Raw genomic sequence first — 22,450 nt, 5'->3', positions numbered from 1 at the left:
ATAGAAGCAGGTACACATCAACTGTGCTGGATCAATCTGTAAACTCTAAAATTAGACCTCAAAACCTTTTAACTTACATTGGTTTGTCAATAAAAAGATTTACTAGGGGATTGATTTAGGGAGATGTTTATTTTGTCATTTGTAAAAGCCGAAGGCAGCTGGTATGCATAGATCTTTCACTCAAACTAGACAGGTCATCACAGGTATTCGACGCTGGAAAGTTAGAAGGTGATTTATGAATCGGGGGCAATCATATGCTATAATACCTGTCTCCCACGTGAAATTGTATTGACTAACAGTACTCTCATAAAATATACATTCTACTTTTATTTCCATCGAGACAACAACGTGCAAAACGGTCTCTCCCTTTCTCTCGCTGTCCATTCAAATCGGTTCTGGTGGGATTATTTTATTTGTCCTCCGTATTTGATTAAAAAATACTGTATATTATTAAAAGGGAGAGTATGATTTGTATGTAATTGTGCAACTTAGAGTTGTGGGCGGAAATGATTTAGCTGTGCATTGTGAAGATTCTATAGAAAACCTTTGAGGTATTGAGCTTGCCAGTTCTGAACTACTGCAGACATATCTTATGAAATATAGATGACAGAAACGTGAATGCATCAATACTTCATTTCATTCCCTGGGAGCTGTGTGTAACCTGTTTATGTCACCACAGAAGTGAAGCACCCCACCGAATTGCTGGGAAAACAATTACGTAGTGCATTTGTTAATTTTCACATTGTCAACGAAGCGATTTTTTTTTGTGACAATTCTTGAACAAAGGTCTGTTACTCTGTCTACTGCCACAACCTTCCAAAAAGTATAAATTAGCATATCATTATACATTATTGACCAGCTATTGGAGATTAAATTATTACTCCAAAAAAGACCTCGATGGCATCTTGCATTCAGTGCTAAAATACAATTTAAGCCTTTGTTTAGGAACAAAAGGTGCCATGTGTTGGCTCGGAGGTGCATTCGGTCTTTGGCACGCCTCGTGTTTGTTAATACAATAAACCAAGCCTGTAAGTCTAACTTTCAGGGCACGTTTTCGCCTCCTCTGGAGCAGTAATACGCGGCATGCCATCCTGCCACAGGGCACGCATTCTTCCAGCTCTGACAAGGACCTATGCTCTACGGAGCTCTTTGCATCTCTTTCTGGGGTTCCGTGCGTCCCTTGCAAGCGTTGCTAATAAGAGACCATCTGTTTCCTTGATAACTGCTCGGGCTGATGTTAAAAAGCTCGTGACGCCGTTTGGAACGTGCAAGGGAAAAAATACCCCCCTGAGTCTTGCCAACCTTCCCTCTTCTCAGGCAATGGCAGAAAAAAACTGCTGCCTCGTGCACAATTTCAGATCCCTGTGCAAGGAGAGAACAGAAAAATAAATAGGAGACCTGCATAAATTCATCCCACAAAAAAGTCCAGTTGCCCTTTGGTGTATTCTGTGGTAAAGTATAAGAATTTTGTAAAAGGAAAAACAATATATTGCTAGCTCTTGAAGTAAAGAAAAAATGGCTTGTTATCCGGATTTCGAACGCTGAAGTCAGGGTGCAGTGACTAATCACGAGTTTCAGCGCTTCCTTCGGTGGAAGAATTAGAGAATCGCCGCTAATGAGAAGCACTTTACTTGATGACACGCCATTTGCTTCGAGCACGGTTCGATACCGCACACAAAAGAAGGGAAAGCGCACCTAACTTTAGTCTGCGTAGAAAAGCAAAGGCAAGTCTCATTACAGCTTTACATTTATTAGGATATACAGTTTATATGCAACCTTGGCACCCGCAGCTCACAACATAAGCCACAGGCCTTTGAGAGTCATTAGGCCCTCTCCCTGCACGGAAGTGACTGCGTCGTCACAGGAAGCCCAGGGGATAAATGGAGGGAAAACTAGAGGCTCAGCAGAAATGGGGCATCGACGCTTCAGTGCATAAAATACCCATATTTAGTGGATGGAAAAAAACTGATAACTTAGCAAAATAAGGATTTTGCTAAACTCCAGGCTGCTCTGGATAACCACATGCTTGCCTTTTGTGCTGACACACGCAGTTATGTTTTCCTTTTCAAAAACTGTATGATTACGATCATAAAACAGCAGTGCCTACCTTCGCACGCCTTTGCATTTACTGCCCCTAAAAAAGCAGCAAATGAAACATAAGCTGAGGCCACAGGGGAAGAAAAGCAAACTTATTGTATCAGTATTTGTCATGCTTTTCTAATGTCAAGGTCTATTCAGTCTATTGCATACCAGAAGCTATCAGCCACATGCATCATTGTAGGATATTGCGATTCCTAAACTGCGAAAATTAAGGAATCGCAATTTAGGAATCGCAAATTCCTATGCATCAAAAAATCGCAAAGGTTTTTGCGATTTCTTAATTTTCCTTATTTGCGATTCCTTAATTGCGAATCGCAATTAAGGAATCGCTTTACATTTATTCCTATGAGCCTAGAGGCCCATAGGAATCAATGGGAAGGCATTCTCATTTTGCGAATTCGCAATTAAGGAATCGCAAAATGAGAATGCAATTTCAAGGGTGCAGGGGGGGTCCAAAGGACCCCCCCTGCACCCCTGAAATGTCACGTAAGTACATTTTACTCACACACATGTCCGAAGGGCATGTGTGTGTGTAAAATATAAGTTTCAAAAAAGCACTTTGTGCATTTTTTAAACTTTTCGCAAATTACCATGAAGGTTTACTTCATGGTAATTTTCCCCTTCCTAATTGCGAATTTGCAATTTAAAAAAAATCATGCATAGCATTTAAGAAAAAGCAAAATTTGCGATTTCTTAAATGCTATCGCAATTTAAGAAATCGCAAAAAATTGTGATTTCTCAAATTGCGAAAAATGAAAAAAAAATGATGCATCCCAAAAAAGGTTTTTGCATTCGCAAACGGCCGAATTTTGCGATTCGCACCGTTTGCGAATGCAAAAAAGCTTGATGCATGTGGCCCTATGTGTTTACACCGGTCAGCAAATATGTCAATAAACACGTGAATGAATATCTTACAAAGTGTCGAAGATAACTTCCCATTACGACCATGGGGCCGAATTCCGAATATGTACAGTAACTCATATTAGCATATTTATCGAAATTCTGAATTTTGAGGCAAACGTCATCATGAGCCTAGCTCGTCATGAGGCACAGTAGAGCTGTGCTCATGACGAGCTGGGCTCGTCACTACTCGGCCCACTGATTAATTTTCCTGCACAGGCGGGGAATCAATTGCGCGTGGGCGGACCGCGGCAGTTATGACGAGTCCAGCTCGTCATGAGCACAGCTCTACTGTGACTCATGACGAGCTGGGCTCGGCATGAGCATGGATGAGGTTAAATGCTGTTGCGGTCATCTCTAAATTAGCCAGACAGCTCCACCTTGAGGCAGACTGTCACAAGGGCCGGTGTTGACAATTAGGTGCAGGTGCCGAGCACCTGAAACCACCGGCTCAAATTTAGCACTGCAAATATTGGGGCATTTTCAGAGAAACCGCCTTTTAGGATAGGTGACTTTCTGAAGTGAGGTGTTTATGATTTAATAGGGATTGGCTTGTTGAGTTGTGTTCTTAATGCGTAGTTCAAGCTTGTATTGAAGACATGACGGTGAGCTAATGTGGGCTGCTTTTGAGGTCAACAGGCTGTTTTGTAAGTTCAACAGGATACTAGGGGAAGTAGATTTAAGTACAAGTGGGATGTGGTAAAATGTCTTAGTATTATTAGTTAGTGTGGCTCCAAAGTGGACAACAGCTCTGAGGCGAACAATTTTATGGATGGCCATGTCTGTGCTCTAACTCAGTCTGAACCGTGACTGAAAAGGTCTCTGCATTTGTTTTTCTGAGATATTTTATTTTGGTAATTTGCAACACCTCTTTACATAATCTTGCTAAGAAAAGGAGACCATGGAATGGCTCTATAACTTTCCAAGAGATCATTCCAGTTTTTTTAGGGGCGGGGATGGAAGTTATAGATCTGACAGCTTCACCCACATCCTCGCCTCAGAGATGGGAAATAGACCAAGATATCTCTCAAGCACTCATGAAGAGAGTAATCAGCTCATGTTCAAGAACTGGAAGGGGACTTCCAATCCTATTTCTCATGTCCAAGATCAAGTTAAAAAATGTCTGGCATGCCCATCACAGCTTGTTTACTTGTGTAGTGGAGATTTTTGTAGGGCGGATCACATATGTTGAAAAATTCTTCGGTATGGTATAAAGCATCAACATGTTTACTTCAGAAAAAAAAGTGATTTCGTTCTGTAGAGAAGCTTCTTGTGAGTTTTTCTTCCAGAATCAAAAGCAAAGGATTTGCAATTATGTGGGAATTTCACCCTCTCTTTTCTGAAGCACAAAGAGTTTTCCTTTTGGTATACATTTCTTTGGTAGATCAGGGAGATGTCCTCTGGGTTGATTTGAGCTGCATACCACAAAGACAATTCTTTTTATATAGCACCAAGGCGGTTGTTAGACTTGGCCCTCTCTGCAGGGTAACCCCAAAACCGTTTGCTTACAACCCACCTGTTTCCTGAACCCATTTATTTAGGCTTTTGGCTCTATTTGCACTTTACCACTGCTAAACAGTGCCAAAGTGCTTGTGCTCGCTCCTTAACAGCATGGTAAAATTGGCTTACACCCATTGACATATTTAATTTACTTATAAGTCCCTAGTAAAGTGGTTCTACATGAACACAAGGCTATAAATTAAGTACTACTAGTGGGCTTGCAGCACCTATTGTGCCACCCACTTAAGTAACCCATTTAAAACATGGCTAAGGTTGCCATTGCAGCCTGTTTGCAGTTTTAAACTGACATTTGACCTGACAAAATGAATCTTTTGCCATGCCCAAAACTTCCTTTTTGGTACCAAAGTGCTTGTGCTCGCTCCTTAACAACATGGTAAAATTGGCTTAGACCCATTGACATATTTAATTTACTTATAAGTCCCTAGTAAAGTGGTACTACATGTACACAAGGCCAGTAAATTAAGTGCTACTAGTGGGCTTGCAGCACCTATTGTGCCACCCACTTAAGTAACCCATTTAAAACATGGCTAAGGTTGCCATTGCAGCCTGTGTGCAGTTTTAAACTGACATTTGACCTGACAAAATAAATCTTTTGCAATGCCCAAAACTCCCTTTTTAGTACATATGTCACCCCTAGGGCAGGCCCTAAACAGCACTTCGGGCAGGGAGCAGTGTATTTAAAAAAACGGGCATGCACTTTTAAGTTTTACATGTCCTGGTAGTGGAAAACTCCTAAATTTGTTTTTCACTACTGCAATACCTATCATCTCTCCTATAGTATAACATTTGGTTACATTATCACATTTATTAAGTGATAACCTTTCTTTGGGAACAGGTAGAAATGTCCTGTTTGCACTAAAATTAATTGTGATTTTAAAACCTCTTTAATGGCAAAAGTCATATTTATTTATTTTAATTTTATTTTATTTATTTAAAAAGTTTTCTATAGCGCTAGCTAGACCCGAGGGTATCAGAGCGCTTTACAGCATTAACACAACGTAGGACAAATTTACACAGTGATATGTACAGAGAGTCACGATGTATCGCAGAGTATCTTCGGGGGAGAGTCCATTGTCCTTCGAAAGATAAGTTAGCATCGTAGGGTGTCCAGTGTCTTGTGACGTTACACGGCGATGGCGTTGAGGAGGCACTGTGGCTCTAGGTGAGATTCATGAGGATTAGGTCTTAGTGTCACAGTGGATGTGTGCTGCTATTAGCAGGATTTGATTATTTAGGCTTTAGTTATACAGTTGTGAGGGATTGATTAAGGAAGAGGTGTTTGAGCTGCCTTTTGAAAATTAGGAAGGAGGGATTGGTCCTGATATGGATTGGAATGGAGTTCCAGATTTTTGGTGCATTTCCTGCGAAGGAGCGAGAAGCGGTTTTCTGTTTACGAGTTTTTGGGGGGATAAGGAGGAAGGTGTTGGTGCTCCTTAGGTTTCTTGTCTGACTGGCCTTCTGGAGTTTGGAGGCCAGGTAGGCGGGATTCCCTGTGTGTAGCGCTTTGTGAGTGAGGCAGGCAGTTTTGAAGTTGGCACGCATTTCGATAGGGAGCCATTTTAGTTCTCTAAATGCAGGCGAGATGTGTTCATATTTCTTGACTCCGGTGACCATTCTGGCTGCTGCGTTTAGAGTTGATCTGAGGGGGGCTAGGTGAGATTTTGCTGATCCTGTGAGGGTTGCATTTCCGTAGTCCAGTCTTGATAGCACTAGGGATTAAGTGGCTTGTTTGAGGTCATTGGGAGGGATGAAGGGTTTTATTTTTTTGAGTAGTTTGAGGTTGAGAAGGCGCTCTTTGCAGTGTTCCTGATGTGTTTGCTCATGTCTAACTTAGGGTCCAGAGTGATTCTCAGCGATTTTACAGAATCGGCTGGGGTGGGTTTGTGATTGAGAGCATCAATAGTTTTTAACCATTCGGTGATTTGGGGGTTAATCTCCTTGTTGGAGATGAGGGGGATTTCTGTCTTGTCTAGGTTTAGTTTCATGTGGTTTTGTGATTGCCAGTGCTTGACTTTTTTCAGAGTGTCATTTAGTCTGTGAATGTCTTTGATGGAGGTGGTTTCCAGATAGATCTGGGTATCGCCAGCATAGAGGTGGAAGGGTATGTTGTTGTTTTTTAATATGATGGTAAGTGGTTCCATATAGATGTTGAAAAGCTGCGGTGAGAGAACTGATCCTTGTGGGACACCCCTGCTCACAGGGACTAAATCAGACAGGAAGTTCTTTATTTTTATTTTTTGCGAGCGGTTTTGTAGAAAAGAGGTGAACCATTGTAAGACCACCTCTTCAGCTCCAACCCTTTCTTTAAGTGTCTTGATGAGAAGTTTGTGGTCAACCGTGTCGAAAGCTGACGATAGGTCCAGGAGTATGAAAAGGCAGCATTGGCCTGTTTTAAGGGATTTGTGCATGTTGTCTATTATATTTAGGATCGCTGTCTCTGTGCTGCATCCTTTTCTGAAGCCCGATTGATGTGGGTTAAGATGGTTGGTGATTTCCAGGTGTTGGGTAAGTTGGAGGAGAACACATCTTTCCAGGATTTTCTCAGGGAGAGGGAGGTTGGAGATGGGTCTGAAGTTGTTCAGATCGTTTGTGTCGGAGCCCGTTTTTTTCAGTAGAGGTGTTACTTGGCCAATTTTGAGACAGTCCGGCATGATTCCAGTGCTTAGGAAGCTGTTTATAATCTCAGTCCAGAGTGGGGCTAGGGAGAGTGTGAGCTTTTTGGCCAGTTGGGCAGGTATGGGATCCAGGAAGTGTGCTGAGGGTTTGGAGTTGGAGATCATTTTGATTATCTCTGCTTCTGCGATGAGATTGAAAGATATCCATAGGTTTGCGGGGTGACTGGGAGAAGTCTCTTCTGTTTCTTGAGGCAAATTGCTGGCAGGGGGGCTATGGTGAGTGTCCAGGGAGAGTTCAATCTTGGTGATTTTGTCAGTGAAGAAATTGGCAAAGTTATCGCATAGGTCTTTTGAGGCCGTGGATAGTGTTGATGTGGGGAAGTTTGTTGCCTAATGAGGTTGAAGAGTTCTTCGGGCCTGTTTTTAGCATTTGCAAGGGCACTACAGAAGATGGAAGATTTTTCATTCATTATGTGTTTCTTATATTTTCGACGAACTGATTTCAGTCTATTTCGTAGGATTGATGACGGGTTTTTGCGCCAGAGTCTTTCTGCAGTTCTTAGTTCTCTTCTTTCGGAGTTTATGCCTGTGTTAAACCATGATCTCGATGGTATGTTCCGGACTCTTTTTAGTTTCAGGGCGGCTATTCGGTCCATGATGGAGGACATGGTGGAGTTGTAGTGGGAGGTGAGTTCTGTTGTTGAGAGCTCACCATTGTGGTTTGGGAGGAGGGAGTTTAACCTTTCCTCCAGGTCTTCAAGGGGAATCTGACTTAAGTTTCTTTCCCATCGGGGGGGGGGGGTCTTGCATGCAGGACTGACACTGGGTCTTTTGGTTGATATGGAAGAGAATGATATGGTGATCAGACCAGTCAATGGGCAAGGTGTGGTCAATTGAAACTAAGTCAGGTTGTGCGATAATGGCATCCAGGATTGAGCCTCTGTTGTGGGTTTTCTCAGTGCAGTGTTGGGTGAGGTTGTAGTTGGTTAGGAGGTCGTTTAGGGTTTTGATTAGCGTGTTGTTTTTTTCATTCCAGTGTAAATTGAGGTCGCCAAGCATTAGGTTGTTGGAGTCACGGAGTGAGTCGTGAGTTATTAGGTCGGAGAGGTGTTCTCCAAATGAGGCATTGTTTCTTGGCGGATGGTAGAGGAGATGGCAGAGTAATGGATTGTTGTTGCTTGTCTTGATGGAGGCAGTGAGACATTCGAAGGAGTTGTATTCTGGTGCATCGGTTTCCGTCACGACAATGTCATTCTTGTGAATGATTGCTATACCTCCTCCTCATTGTTTGATTCTGTCTTTGTGGATGATTGTGAAACCTGGGGGGACAAGCATGTCCATGGATGGGGGGGAGATCTCATTCAGCCATGTTTCAGTGATGAACGTGATGTCTATGTCGTGGGTGAGGATGGTCTCAGCTAGTTCCGTGGCATGTTTGATGGCTGATCTGCAGTTAACGAGCATGCAGTTAGTGGAGGATCTCTCCATTACGGAGTTTTCCTTAAAAGGGGCTCTGGGCATGCTGGTGAGGAAGGCTGGTAGTCTTGGGGGTATGGGGTGTGAACGGTCTCTACCGAATCCAGTGATTACCTGGATCTTGGAGTTGGAGTGGGCGGTGGTGGATGAGTTGTATGACGAGGCTAGAATTATTGCTTCGCTCGGGGACATTGCGGCTCTTGCTCTTTTGGGTCTTAGTGTCTGGTTTAGTAGGGGGGTTGTTGTCCAGCTGGGCCATTTGGACTTTTTTGGCCTAGTGTGATTGGGGTTGGGGAGTTTGGGTTTCGGAGATGGGAGTTTGTTCGGCTTTTGAGGTGTGGTGAGGTTCTGTAAGATTTCGGTGAGGCCCAGTATTATCGTTTGTAGCTGGCTTTCCAGCAGAGCAAATCGCTGGGATGTCTCTACGGGGAAGGAGGTGGGGGCATCCACGGAGGTCGTTACGGCTCTGGATCTTTTGGGTCTTTGTGTCAGGTTCCTGATGGGGGAGTTATTCTTGTTCCAGAATGGGGAGTTGGACAATCTAGGTCGTTGTGTCTTGAGTGGTCTTACATGATTGGTGTCGGAGGGAGTGAGTGTCGGGTGTGGGTGCTGAGAGGGCTCTTGAGGGTGACTTTTGGTGTTGAAATTGTTCAAGATGGCCCTATAGGTAGTCCTGGGTGTGGGGAGTGGGAGATCACCTCGTGGTTGCGAGTGAGATTTGGGAGTCATTGACTTCGGGCAAGGTTCACTGGTTGTTAGTTGGGGGAGGGGGCCTGCGGAAGGAGGGGGTGGGGGCTGTTCAGTGGAGTGTTTGAGAGCCTCAGCGGTGATGAGGTTCTGGCTGCTTATTTGGTGCCTGCAGCCTGTATCTTGGGTCACATGACTAAGTGTAGGTGTCAGTTGACCGTTGTGTGTTATTCCCAGATATTGAAAGAAAGAGGGCTAGGCATTGGCGGGATGGGCCATTATGCCAAGATAGGAGGAGCAGAACTGTGCACAGGCCCTCTTACATTACAAAGGAGCTACCTCAGCACACCCACACAAGACTTTTCTCACCCACACGTCCTGTGACCAAGGCAAAGTGGAAGTAAACTCCAGAACCATCTGTGGGAGGTGAAACTTCTTCCACTTCAAAGGTGGCATCAGGTATTAAAATAGGAACTGTACAGTGCACTCTTGGGCCTGTGAATACTACAGAAAAAGGACTGCCACGCTAATACAAGACTGCCTTGCTGCTTGAGACTGTCTTGCTCTCTGAAAAGGAAGATTGCACCTGCTCCTTTCATCCCTGGTTGAGTGACTCCAAGGGTCAGGTGTCTGATCTCCAGGTTTGAGCTAAAGAGACGCAACAAGCTTCAGAGGCCTCCCTGCAGCTGTCCAGCTGACTTGCTGCAACTGGACCTGTCTGAGTCCTGCTGGCCTCTGCTAGAACGTGTGAGTCCATAGCTCCCAAACAGCACCTCCCAGGTCCTGGACCCTTGGCTGGTATCAGAGTTCACTCATGTGCAAGAAAAAGAAAACTCCTGAGGTTTTGGGCTCTTCACGACTGTCAATGGGTGTGACTCTGCTGCCCATGATGACTGGCAATGTGAAGCTCATTGAACCCATCTCTTTGCAGTACAGTTATCACCAGCTATGACTGGCAACGCAAGATCTGCACTTCATGCTATAGCAATGATAGCACACTTTGACCACCAACATGAAGCTCTATGACCCAGATACCTCAACACTCGCCTGACCTTTTACATCCCCACCCGCCAACTACGATCATCCAACCAAGCCCTCGCCGCGATTCCACGCATCCGAAGAGCCACCATGGGAGGAAGATCCTTCTCCTACTTAGCGGCCAAGACCTGGAACTCCCTCCCCACCCACCTCCGTCTTACACAGAACCACCTCTCCTTCAGAAAGCAACTCAAGACCTGGCTGTTCGATCAGTAGCGAACCCCTCTCCCTTAAGCGCCTTGAAACCCTCTGGGTGAGTAGCGCGCTATACAAATTTCTTGACTTGACTTGACTATCAACGACCATCCATGACGCCCGACCGGATCTACACATTACAGCAACAACCACCAAGAACGTCAGGTCTCCTCTTCACATTATAGCGACAACCATTCATCCCACTCTCATTGCTCCTTGCGGCCTCCCCCACTGCGAACAAAACTCTTTGCATTTGACCATGAGAAGGTAACTTTTTCACGAGACTACACTGGTCCTTGTATCCAGCCTGCACTCCAGCACGGTCAGTCTGAACCTGTGACTTTACCCCGCTCTAGTACGGCCAGATGACCGTGAGTTGTGCTTTGTGGTTTTAGACACTATTTTAACCCGAAAATTTGATATTGCATATCTCTAGTTCTACTGTTGGAATTTTTTGTCATTTTTGGCGCATTTTATTAATTACAATTTAGCCTATGTGACTAAATTGTGACTAAATTGATTTGGGATTTTTTTCTTGAGCTTGTTTTTTCACTTTATTATTGTTTGTGTGCTGCATAAATACTTCATTTATTGCCCCTACAAAATGGAAGAAATCCGGGGGTTTTGGGCTTTTTGCAACAGCGAACAGGCTTGTTCATGCTGAGATCCTTCCCCCTGCGACAACCAGCAATGCAAAGCTCTGGTGGACCTGACTTTTTGTGATACAATGACCATGAGCATGACTGGCAACATGAGATCTGCACTTGGTGCTTCAGCGATGTCAGCCCACGGTGACCGCCAAAATGAAGCTCCAGTAACGACAGTCCATGATGCCCAACAGGATATTCACACTACAGTGACGACTATCCACAACACCCAGCCTGCTCCTCATGTTACAGCAACAACTATCTTCAATGTTCTCCTCGCCCCTCTCGCGACGTCCTTCATCATAAACTGGACTCTCCCCACCAGACTCTGAGAAGGTAACTTTTTCAGCAGGAGTAACTTAGTTCGGTATCCGTCCCATGCTCCATCATGGTAGGCCTGAAATTGTGACTTGCGACCAGTGTAGCATGACCAAATAACCATGAGGGGGGCTTTGTGCTTTTGGTTGCTATTTTTACCGAAATCTTTGTAATTGCACACCTCTGGGTATTGTGCTTTCACTTAATTACGGTATGAGTGGTACACAAATACTGCCTCTAAGCTAAGCCTGACTGATTTTGTGCCAAACTACCAGAGGTTAAATAACAGATTATTTTACTGACATTTGTGGTCCACCCTGACTGGGTTTGTGGTCGTTGTTTGAGGAGGGTCTGCACCTCCTCAATCAAAAATCAATTTTATCACAGTGGTTATTATGTTCTATGATTCGTCGTAGGGAACCAGGTTATGGTGGTTGATAGGGCCATATACTTGAATGCTATCAACCATCTCTTCTTTGGTAATATTTTTATGCCCCTGAGATAAAAGGAACCTTCTCTCCATAGAGTGTTTAAAGAAGTGAGGAAGTAGTCCAACCAATCCATATGGAGGATTCTAGATAATGGGATAGAGTCAGATGTATAGATTATGATGGCAAGTGTAGACCAATTGTTAAGCGTGCTCTTGGATAAGAGAGTCTGTATTGAAATGCAGGTGTCCTTGCTTATGGTTCATGGAAAATTGAAGTTCAAATCCAAGAAAGATGAAGTTCACTGTAGAAAGTCAATATGTAATACAATCTTTGTGTTGAAACAAAAAGGTGGTTTTCTCTTTGGGAACAATATATATAAAGTCTATTGAAAGTACGGGATGTGTTGTACAACTGTATTGATAGGGTGTGGAGCTGATCTGAGTTGTGGGTATTTAGAGGGTTACACAAGATGGAATCTCTAAAATTATTATCTACATTATCGCCATGTTATTGCATTCTGTCATATTGTAAGATCTTACGCCCCTTTTTTATTTATTAAGTAGAAAAAAGAAATATTTATTTCTGAAAATGTGTCATCTATTAAAAAAGTCACTATAGTTCCAATGCACAATACCAACCAAAGAATAGGCCAGGAAATCACCACCCTGCTCAACACTTCTCTCATCACCGCAACATTTTCTGTTGCCTAGAAACATGCCGAAGTCTGTCCACTACACAAAAAACCCTCCATCAACCTCAGTGAACTCAAAAACTAAAGGCCAATCTCCTCGGTCCCATTCCTTGCCAAGGTACTGGAAAATACTACCAACAGGCAACTCACGACACACCTGGAGCAGAACTGACTACTCAACTCCTGCCAATTCAGCTTCTGCAGCAATCACAGCACCAAGACTTCCTTGATCACAGCCACCAACGACATCCAAACCCTCCTCGAATCAGGAGAATCAACAGCACTGATCATACTCGACCTCTTGGCAGCCTTTGACATCGTATCTCACCACATACTGAACGAAAGACTCTACCACATCGGCATCCAAGCGGAGGCATTCAGATGGATCACCTCCTTCTTCACTGAAAGAACACAGAGGGTACGTCTACCACCATGAACCTCTAAATTCAAGGACATCATCTTCAGTATCCTCCAAGGCTCATCACTTAGTCCAACATACACCTGTCCACTGCCAACATCATCAGATCACAAAGTCCCAACATAATATCCTATGCAGACAATGCCAAACTCATCATGTCCCTCACCGATGACCCTACCACCACCAGAACCAACTTCCACATATGCATAACAAGCATCGCCAACTGGATGATTAACAACAGCCTGAAGCTGAACATGGACAAGACAGAAGTACTTATCTTCGATAACAAGAGAAAACCCTGCGACGACACCTGGTGGCCCTCAGACCCGAGACCCACACCCATTCCCACAAAATACTCCAGAAACGTCAGAATCATTATTGATAATAAGCTCACCATGAAATCACAGATCAACGCCATCTCCTCCCCCTGCTTCCTCACTCTGCACATCCTACGAAAGATCTTCAAGTGGCTTCCCCTGCACACAAGAGGCACCATGACACAGACCCTCATCACCAGCTAACTGGACAATGGCAATGCTCTCTACTTAGGAATTGCTGCACACCTCCTACAGAGACTTCAAAACATACAGAATGTCACAGCCAGAATTGTCCTTGACCTCCCTCGACAAACCAACATCACTCCTTACCTCAGGCAACTCCACTGGCTCCAAGTACAGAAGAGATGTCAATTAAATCTGCTGACAAGGCTCTACACATCCAAGGACCTGGCAACATCAACCACCGCCTGATCTTCCACCACCAATGAGAAGATTGCGCTCCTCCTCCCTATCACTAGCATACACACTTCCCACATCCACCAAAGCAGAAGTGGAGGACGCTACTTCTCCTGTATCACTGCAAATAGCTGGAAGAGCCTTACCAAGCTGCTCCGGACCATCACCTCACTTCCGGAATTCCAAAGGGCCCTAAAGACCTGGCTGTTCAAATAAGCTGCCTGGCACCGACAAGTCCCTGGATACTGTATCGGGTGATTAGCAGTGCTGCATAAATCTTGATTGATTGATTGAATATCTAACAAAAAAATTCATAAAAATGAAAAATAAAATACACAATGTCCCTAAAACTTTGGTAATCAGTCACATAATAGTAGCGAAACAGTTCAAAAAGGCCATTGTCTAGTTCCATGTATGCACATCACAATTATGTTAGAGTCATAATAATGGAAGTAAAAACTTGACACAGGATTTGTTATGAGTCACAATAAGTGCCTAGGGGTTTGTAAGGGTGTCTTATCACAAAGACAGGGTTTTAGTTAGGCAGAGGATTTCCATCCCTTCAGGGAGAAGGATCTCCATGTAAACCATTGATTGTTTGTAACTTGTACACATGTTAGATAGGACTGCATACCATTATTAGTCTTTCAAATAATATAATTCCTTATCAAGTGTTTTGATTTATTCAAATCCTCTGTTAAATTCTGAGTGAAGGACCTCTCTTTTGATCCAACACTTACCCTTCATAGTTTTATATATATAGGTCATAAAAATAAATTTGATCTGATTCATTTAGACCATGGAGTATTAAAGTGTCAAGCAGTCTTTATTCACATCACAATTAAAAGTAGTAGAAGGCTTTGTAAAAGTTGAGCTGTAAGGAAGATTATTAGTCAGCTTAGATGGCAGTTCACCAAAAGTAATAATGTCAGTATCCTTGTTAGGTCCTGTAAAGGTTTCAGTTATTTAAACCTGAACTCAACCCCTGATATCTATGACACAAAGCAGACAGACTTAACTTAAGAAATCGTTTAAAGCATTTAGAGGTAACAAAACAATTAAAAAGTTGAAAACACATCACGATAAAAATCCCCCTCCAATTGAAACAAATAGAGAATATTTTAATGAACAAAATGAGACACAAATGACAAAAATCCAATAAGGCGACCCTGCAAATATGAATTTTTAAAGTTTTGAATACAAATACCAGCAAAAAGAGCAAAGTGCTAACTGCAGGCCACTGGTCGCTCTAAACAGGGACAATGGAATGGTTTAAGTCCAACTGCAATGGAGTGTGGGTTGGATAATAGAGACCAGGTCCACCCCAGTTAGAAGTTATACCTTCTGAAGATGTGTCTGAAATTGATGTCATAAAACCTTAACGGGGCAACTCAGCAGGGTACGGCACAGGTGGGTAACATGAGTCTGGAAAGTGTCCTGGTGAAGCAGTTGACTTTTGACAGGGAAGCTCCATGTGGGAGAAATTCATAATTCAACCACAAGGAAGGCCCCCCAGTGACTGGATACTTTTGGAGCTTTCACCTGGTGAACAGTTCTCCACAACCTGTAGGACAGAGCTATCAGCAAAGGCCCAAAGACTAGCACCATAGGTGGCCTCGTGTTCTAGATGCTGATAAAATGTTCAACTAGTTTACTGTTCACTTTAGAAGCAAATCTAAACAATTTAAGAAAGATTGTTATAAATTGTAGTTTGCACGAATGCACAAGGTGCTAGTAGCATTAAATGTAATTCCAAAATAGTTGAACATTTTAATCATGCTGATATCTTGCCCATTAAGATAAAAACAAATCAAAATCTTCTTGTTTCTGGCTCCTACTTTCAAGATATTTGTCTTAGAGAGATTTGTCTTCAAGTCTTGATTTTCCATTAAAGACACATAACCCCCAAAGAGGTTTTGTTGCAGGGATTCTGTTTTAGAAACGGAACTATGCCTGGGTTCAAAGAACGTCAGCATGTAGGGACTTATTCACCCTACCACATCAGTACCTAAGGGCCCGAATGCTGATTAGCACATATGCCCACATGCATCAACGTTTTTTGCATTCGCAAACGGTGCGAATCGGTAAAATCGGCCGTTTGCGAATGCAAAATCATTATTTGGGATGCATCGTTTATTTTCAATTTTCGCTATTTTAGAATTCGCAAATATGGATAGCGAATTCCTTAAAAATTCGCATTTCGTAAGGAATCGCATTTCAATGGTGCAAAAGCGGATGCATCAAAATTCGCAAATTGCGAATTTATAAGGAATCGCAAATAGCATTTCTTATTTTTAGAAGCTCTTTGACCAGGTGGTAATTTTTTTTCTAAACTTGAAAACAGGATTGTGCATAAAAGGTCTTAGAAAAAGCTGCAGACACTTTTCTACCATGGCGCTGTCATCGCATTTGCACGTCGGAGGAGGCTGAGAGCTGCTGCAAGGGGGAGAATGATGCTGAGTTACAGGATTTTTAGAGTGCGCATAACTTTGTTTGGGCAGACTGAGGCAGAAATTTATGATAAATACAGGCTTAATGTGGATTCCATTTTAGAGCTAATAGCAGATTTGGACCCATTTCTTCAAAGACAAACCCTTAGAACCCAAGCCATTCCCACTCATGTCCAAGTATTGTGTTGCCTTCACCTTCTTGCCTCAGGGTCTTTTCAGGGTGTCATTGCTGTTGCTGGTGGTGTGTCGCAAAGTGCCCTATCTAGATTTTTCAGAAATTTTTTAGATGCCACGCTCCATAGGATCAGGCATTACATCTCTTTCCCAAACACACAGCAAGATTTACTTCAAACTAAGCTAGACTTCTATAACATTGCTAACTTCCCTCATGTGATTGGCTGTATAGATGGAACACATATCTCCATATGCCCACCCTCTGGGAATGAGTACATATTTCGCAACAGGAAATGCTACCATTCCATGAACATACAAGCAGTGTGTAATGCCAAAACAATATTCACAGACATAGTGGCAAGTTACCCTGGTAGTGCCCATGACTCATTTATTTTCAGACATAGTGCCATCCATAGGCGACTGATTGCTGGAGAGTTTCATGATGGTTATTTACTTGGTGAGTAATGTACTTTTTGGAGAATTGAGAGCAGATGGTATTTAGGGTCATAATTTTAATAATTTATTTTCCATTTGCTTAAACCCAAAGGTGATAGTGCATATGGAGTGAGATCATTCATACTTACACCTTTTCTGAATCCATCTACCCGCAAGGAGCAGCAGTATAACCAAGCCCATATTGCTACTCGCAATGTCATAGAGAGGGCTTTTGGTGTCATGAAATCCAGATTTAGAATTTTGCATAAAACAGGAGGAGCCTTGCAATATAGACCAGATATATGTTGTAAGATTGTTGCAACCTGTGCCATGCTTCACAATGTAGCCACCAAGAGAGGCCTGGAACTTGATGTAGAGGATGAATTTCACAACATTGACAATCAACCTCAGCAACCTGTACCAAAAGCACATGGACCAGACGCAGCAGAGGGTAGGAGGAGGAGGGCAGAGATCACTCAACATTATTTTTAGTTTAGAGGTATGACGCATGAAGGGTTTTGAGTGTGCTAACATGTTTGGTTTATTAAGTTCATAAACACAATTGTTAAAGTTTATAATGATGACATGCAATTTCTTTCACTACCAATGAAATCTGAAAGTATTACTTTATACAGTGATAGAAAACTTCAAATACTCCAAAACAAAAAGATGTAACTGTACATGACAATCTTTTTATTTCTTTCTACCACGCACCTCTAATGCCTTAGCTGATGCAGTAGCTACCCCAATGTCTTTACTTTTTCCAGAGTCACATTTCCTATGGCTACGGCGTTCCCCAAATTTACTAGTACTTCCTTCTGCATTATTACTTTCTTGATCATTACATAGAGAGCCTTCCTTACAAAGACTGTTTGAAGTAGACTTTTGCCTGTCATTTGCAATGGTTTCAAGTGCATTCATTCCTCTGGTTATGTCCCTACAACACTGGGAGACATCTTTCTGCATGTTCAGAACTGGTTTAATGAGCTGAGCATTGGTGCGGCACATCATATTCATTGACCTACAACATGCCTGATTACTTAACATTGACCTAATACATCTTTTAGCATTTGCAATTTGTTGAGACTGCATTATGTTACACATTGCTTCCATGGCAACTGCCATGCGGTCCAGTTTGTTAGATGATTCAGAATGTGCTTTTTAAAAAATCTTGGTCATGTGAGAGAGAGTTTTGCTAATAACACTGATGTCCTTTGTGACTTGATTGAATTTACCCTTTATCACCCTTATGTCTTTTCCCTGTAGACGTTGCACTTTGAGCAGCTTCAGCTCAACTTCACTGGCACTTGTATCTCCATCTGTGGCTGATTGGTGGAATGAAGAACGTGCCCTCCGCCTCACAAAAGTCTGAATCCTCTGTCGCCTGCCTAGTTGCCTTTGAACAGGGGCTTGACTTTCAGACAAATTTTGATTTTCAACAGTTACATTAGGAGCCTCTTCACTATCTGACTCTTGAATGTGACGCACTCTGCGCTGTGAAGTTGTTGGCTGCACTGTGGGAGAAGTGGATCCAGAATTCATTTCTGCAGATTCCAGTAGATTTTGAGTGAAAGACTCAGCATACTCAATGAAGTCAGTGGCCACCTCTGCATCTAAGATTAAACAGAGTATATTTTAATATGAGTTTGTGAAGTGTTAAATATGTGTTTTCTGCTCTAATTAATAAATATTTCAATGACATTCTCTTGTGTCAAGCCTATTTATTATCCTACAGTAATGCATGCATGAATGATGTTTTTAAAGTTTATGAATAAAGCATATCTGTCAGGTTATTTGCAGGAAACTACAACTCCCAGGTTGCACTACTTTCATCACTAAATAACTCATTACAGTTTCAGACATTATCTTGAAAAACACAACTGCTGCACAGTGTCCAAGTCAAGGGCATGTGTCCCACAGTGACATTAACAATTGCATGAAAAACAAAAATTTCTTACCTTGTGAGAGTCCTGCTTGATCTGAAGTATCAATGTCAATGACTCCAATGACCGCTTCAGTGGTAAGGGTTCCTTCAATCAGGTCCTCCAGAGGTGTGTTTGGTCTGTCCCTGGGAGTCCCACCACCAGTTTTCTTGGCTGACTTGGTGCGTGTCGCAATCTTCTCTTTGGCACGACTACGCAGGTCATACCATCTCTTTTGAAGGTTGTTGATGTCTCTGTGCGCAACACCAACAGCATTAACTTTTGATTGTATTGCAAGCCAAATTTTCCTTTTGACCCCTTCAGGAACCTTCAAAGAGAGCTTTCCAAAAAGCTGATCATTGTGCGCAGTCACCTCTTCAATAAGAATCTCTAACTCCTGTTCACTAAATTTAACTTTCCTTTTCCTGACAAGTGGCTCCTCAGAAATATTTTCTGCCATTTCAAAATCTCCAAAAACCACAGAGAGCCTCTTACTCCTCCAGCAGACAGCTTTCCAACTGAAAAAAGCCTCACCAGCAGTTGAAAGTGGGCTTCAGGTGGGTCTAATTGCAAGCAGAGCTTCCAGGGTGTGATTGGTATGAGATGCATCATGTGAGGAAATTCGCAATTTGCAAATTCGCAATCTGCGAATTCGCAATTAAGAATTCGCATTTTTAATGCGATTCGGTAAAAACTGCGAATTTTACCGAATCGCATTAAAATTGCGAAAAATTTGATGCATACCATTTTGCGAATCGGTAATTGCGATTCCCTAAAATTCGCAAATACCGATTCGCAAAAGGGAACATTGATGCATGTGGGGGATAGTGCCTTACCTACCCTCCTAACCTTCCCAGAGGAACAAGTATGTTAGCACCCCAAATCACAACACTCTGGTTCCCTAAGGGAACCGCATTAACAGGTCATCACCTTTCGTTCTCTCACTCATACATGTCCATATTATACAACTGAAAGACACAAGGGAAGTTTACAATATTTATTGAAACTGTTGTGCTCTATCATGAAGCAATTGTTCTGCAATTAGGAAACATATGCAACTTAGTAACATGATTTGCATTATTAGTAGACTGTACACAATGAAAATCCCTATTATGGCAAATGATATATTTGCCTAGGCCTAACATCACTATGTGAGCATAATGATATATCGGATCACTGACAGAATATCGACAGTCAAAATATCGACTTGCAAAAATATCGAGGTAAAAATATAGAATGCCAGAATATCGACTTCCTATCTACAAACAGGTAAGCACAAAAATATCAACTCCAAAATATCGATAGGAAAAATATGGACAGTCAAAATATCGAATTTTTTAAATACCTTAAAAGTAATTTTAAAGTAATATAATAATAAATATAATTAATTTTAACATACTTAAAATACTTAAATAAACTTAACATTAATAAATAATTAATGTAACTTTAAAAAAAAAATTAAACATATATATATAGTTATACATATTATTAATAAAACATATACAATATTTTTTCCGTAGGATAGCGAGAGGGTTAAAATTACTATTCACACACCAGAGAGTGCAACAGTAGGGAAAGCGTTGGATAGCGTTAGGTTAAAAATTACTATTCCCACTCCAGTGAGTGCAACAGTAGGGAAAGCGTAGGATAGCGTAGGGATAAAAATTACTATTCCCACTCCAGTGAGTGCAACAGTAGGGAAAGCGTTGGATAGCGTAGGGGTAAACATTACTATTCCAACTCCAGAGAGTGCAACAGTAGGGAAAACGTTGGATAGCGTAGGAGTAAAAATTACTATTCCCACTCGAGTGAGTGCAACAGTACGGAAAGCGTTGGATAGCGTAGGAGTAAAAATTACTATTCTCACTCCAGTGAGTGCAACAGTAGGGAAAGCGTTGGATAGCGTAGAGATAAAAATTACTATTCCTACTCCAAAGAGTGCAACAGTAGGGAAAGCGTTGGATAGCGTAGAGATAAAAATTACTATTCCCACTCCAGTGAGTGCAACAGTAGGGAAAGCGTTGGATAGCGTAGGGGTAAAAATTACTATTCCAACTCCAGAGAGTGGAACAGTAGGGAAAGCGTAGGATAGCGTAGGGGTAAAAATTACTATTCCAACTCCAGAGAGTGCAACAGTAGGGAAAACGTTGGATAGCGTAGGAGTAAAAATTACTATTCCCACTCTTGTGAGTGCAACAGTAGGGAAAGCGTTGGATAGTGTAGGAGTAAAAATTACTATTCCAACTCCAGAGAGTGCAACAGTAGGGAAAGCGTAGGATAGCGTAGGGGTAAAAATTACTATTCCCACTCCAGTGAGTGCAACAGTAGGGAAAGCGTTGGATAGCGTAGGGGTAAACATTACTATTCCAACTCCAGAGAGTGCAACAGTAGGGAAAACGTTGGATAGCGTAGGAGTAAAAATTACTATTCCCACTCCAGTGAGTGCAACAGTAGGGAAAGCGTTGGATAGCGTAGGGGTAAAATTTACTATTCACACTCCAGTGAGTGCAATGGTAGAGAAAGTAAATACTTCATATATAAATATAAATAACATAAATATTAATACCAATTACAAAATAATTAAAATATTTTCGAATTTTATAAAATATATTAATTAATCAAATAAAATTAAATTTAAAAATTAACTATTAATAAAAATTACCTACTAATAGTAATTATTTACCAGCTACCAATCAATTAATTTACAATATAAAAATAAATGAAAATTAGCCAGAAATTTAAAAAAATATATATAATTACTTACAATTAAATTACCTAACTATTCCCCTATAAACCCACAACCCGCTACAGAAAATAAATTACTAATATTAACATATTTATCAATGAATCAATTAAAATTAATTACCAATTATATTTTAATTAGTTACCAATTAATAATTAATTAACAATTAATTCTAAATAAATAACAATAAATAAAATAACATATTTAATTAATTATAATTAAATTACTTCCCACCCTATTCCCCTATAAACCCACAACCCGCTACAGAAAATAAATTACTAAAATTAACATATTTATCAATTAATCAATTAAAATTAATTACCAATTATATTTTAATTAATTACCAATTAATAATTAATTAACAATTAATTCTAAATAAATAACAATAAATAAAATAACATATTTAATTAATTATAATTAAATTACTTCCCACCCTATTCCCCTATAAACCCTCAACCCGCTACAGATTTATATTACACAAAAAATAAAAATGAATATTAACTTACCTTAAATTCGATATTTTTGTTGTCTATATTATGTCTAGTCGATATTATGTCCATTCTATATTTTTGATTCGATATTATGTCCATTCTATTCGATATTAAAATGTTCTAGTCGATATTTTGGTAGTCTATATTATGTCTAGTCGATATTATGTCCATTCTATATTTTTTACTCGATATTATGTCTAGTCGATATTAAAAATTCGATATTTTGACTCTACACCGATATATCCGGACCCAATACCTGGCATTTGCCATTAACTGGACTGCATCTCAGACTGCCCAAGACTGGCGCACGCCTCTCGGGGTCTTTACTCTCATGAACATCTCCTCTCTATTTTGAAAATGGCAAGTCTCGGCTTATTGAAATGGCGCAGCCGTGTGGAAGCTCTCTTCATGGTCCACAGCTGAATCCACCTCCAGGTGAGGACGTGCCGGATGGTTGCGGACAA

At 41.5% G+C, this 22,450-nt stretch overlaps 1 protein-coding gene across 1 annotated transcript in view; it reads left to right on the top strand.

Moving 5' to 3' along the window:
* Positions 1 to 18,531, top strand: part of LOC144755033 (uncharacterized) — a 326,794-nt gene extending 308,263 nt beyond the window's left edge. The window contains exon 5 of the mRNA XM_078643485.1: positions 18,097 to 18,531. Within this exon, the coding sequence (XP_078499611.1) occupies positions 18,097 to 18,202 (106 nt within the window). The 3' untranslated portion in view covers positions 18,203 to 18,531. The remainder of the gene's footprint in view (positions 1 to 18,096) is intronic.
* The last annotated feature ends 3,919 nt before the right edge of the window (positions 18,532 to 22,450 follow it).

Source organism: Lissotriton helveticus, chromosome 5_1 (genome assembly GCF_964261635.1).
Source record: "Lissotriton helveticus chromosome 5_1, aLisHel1.1, whole genome shotgun sequence".
Taxonomy (NCBI): Eukaryota; Metazoa; Chordata; class Amphibia; order Caudata; family Salamandridae; genus Lissotriton; species Lissotriton helveticus.
The sequence above is the reverse complement of the archived record's forward strand: the minus strand, read 5'-3'. Positions and strand labels throughout refer to the sequence as shown.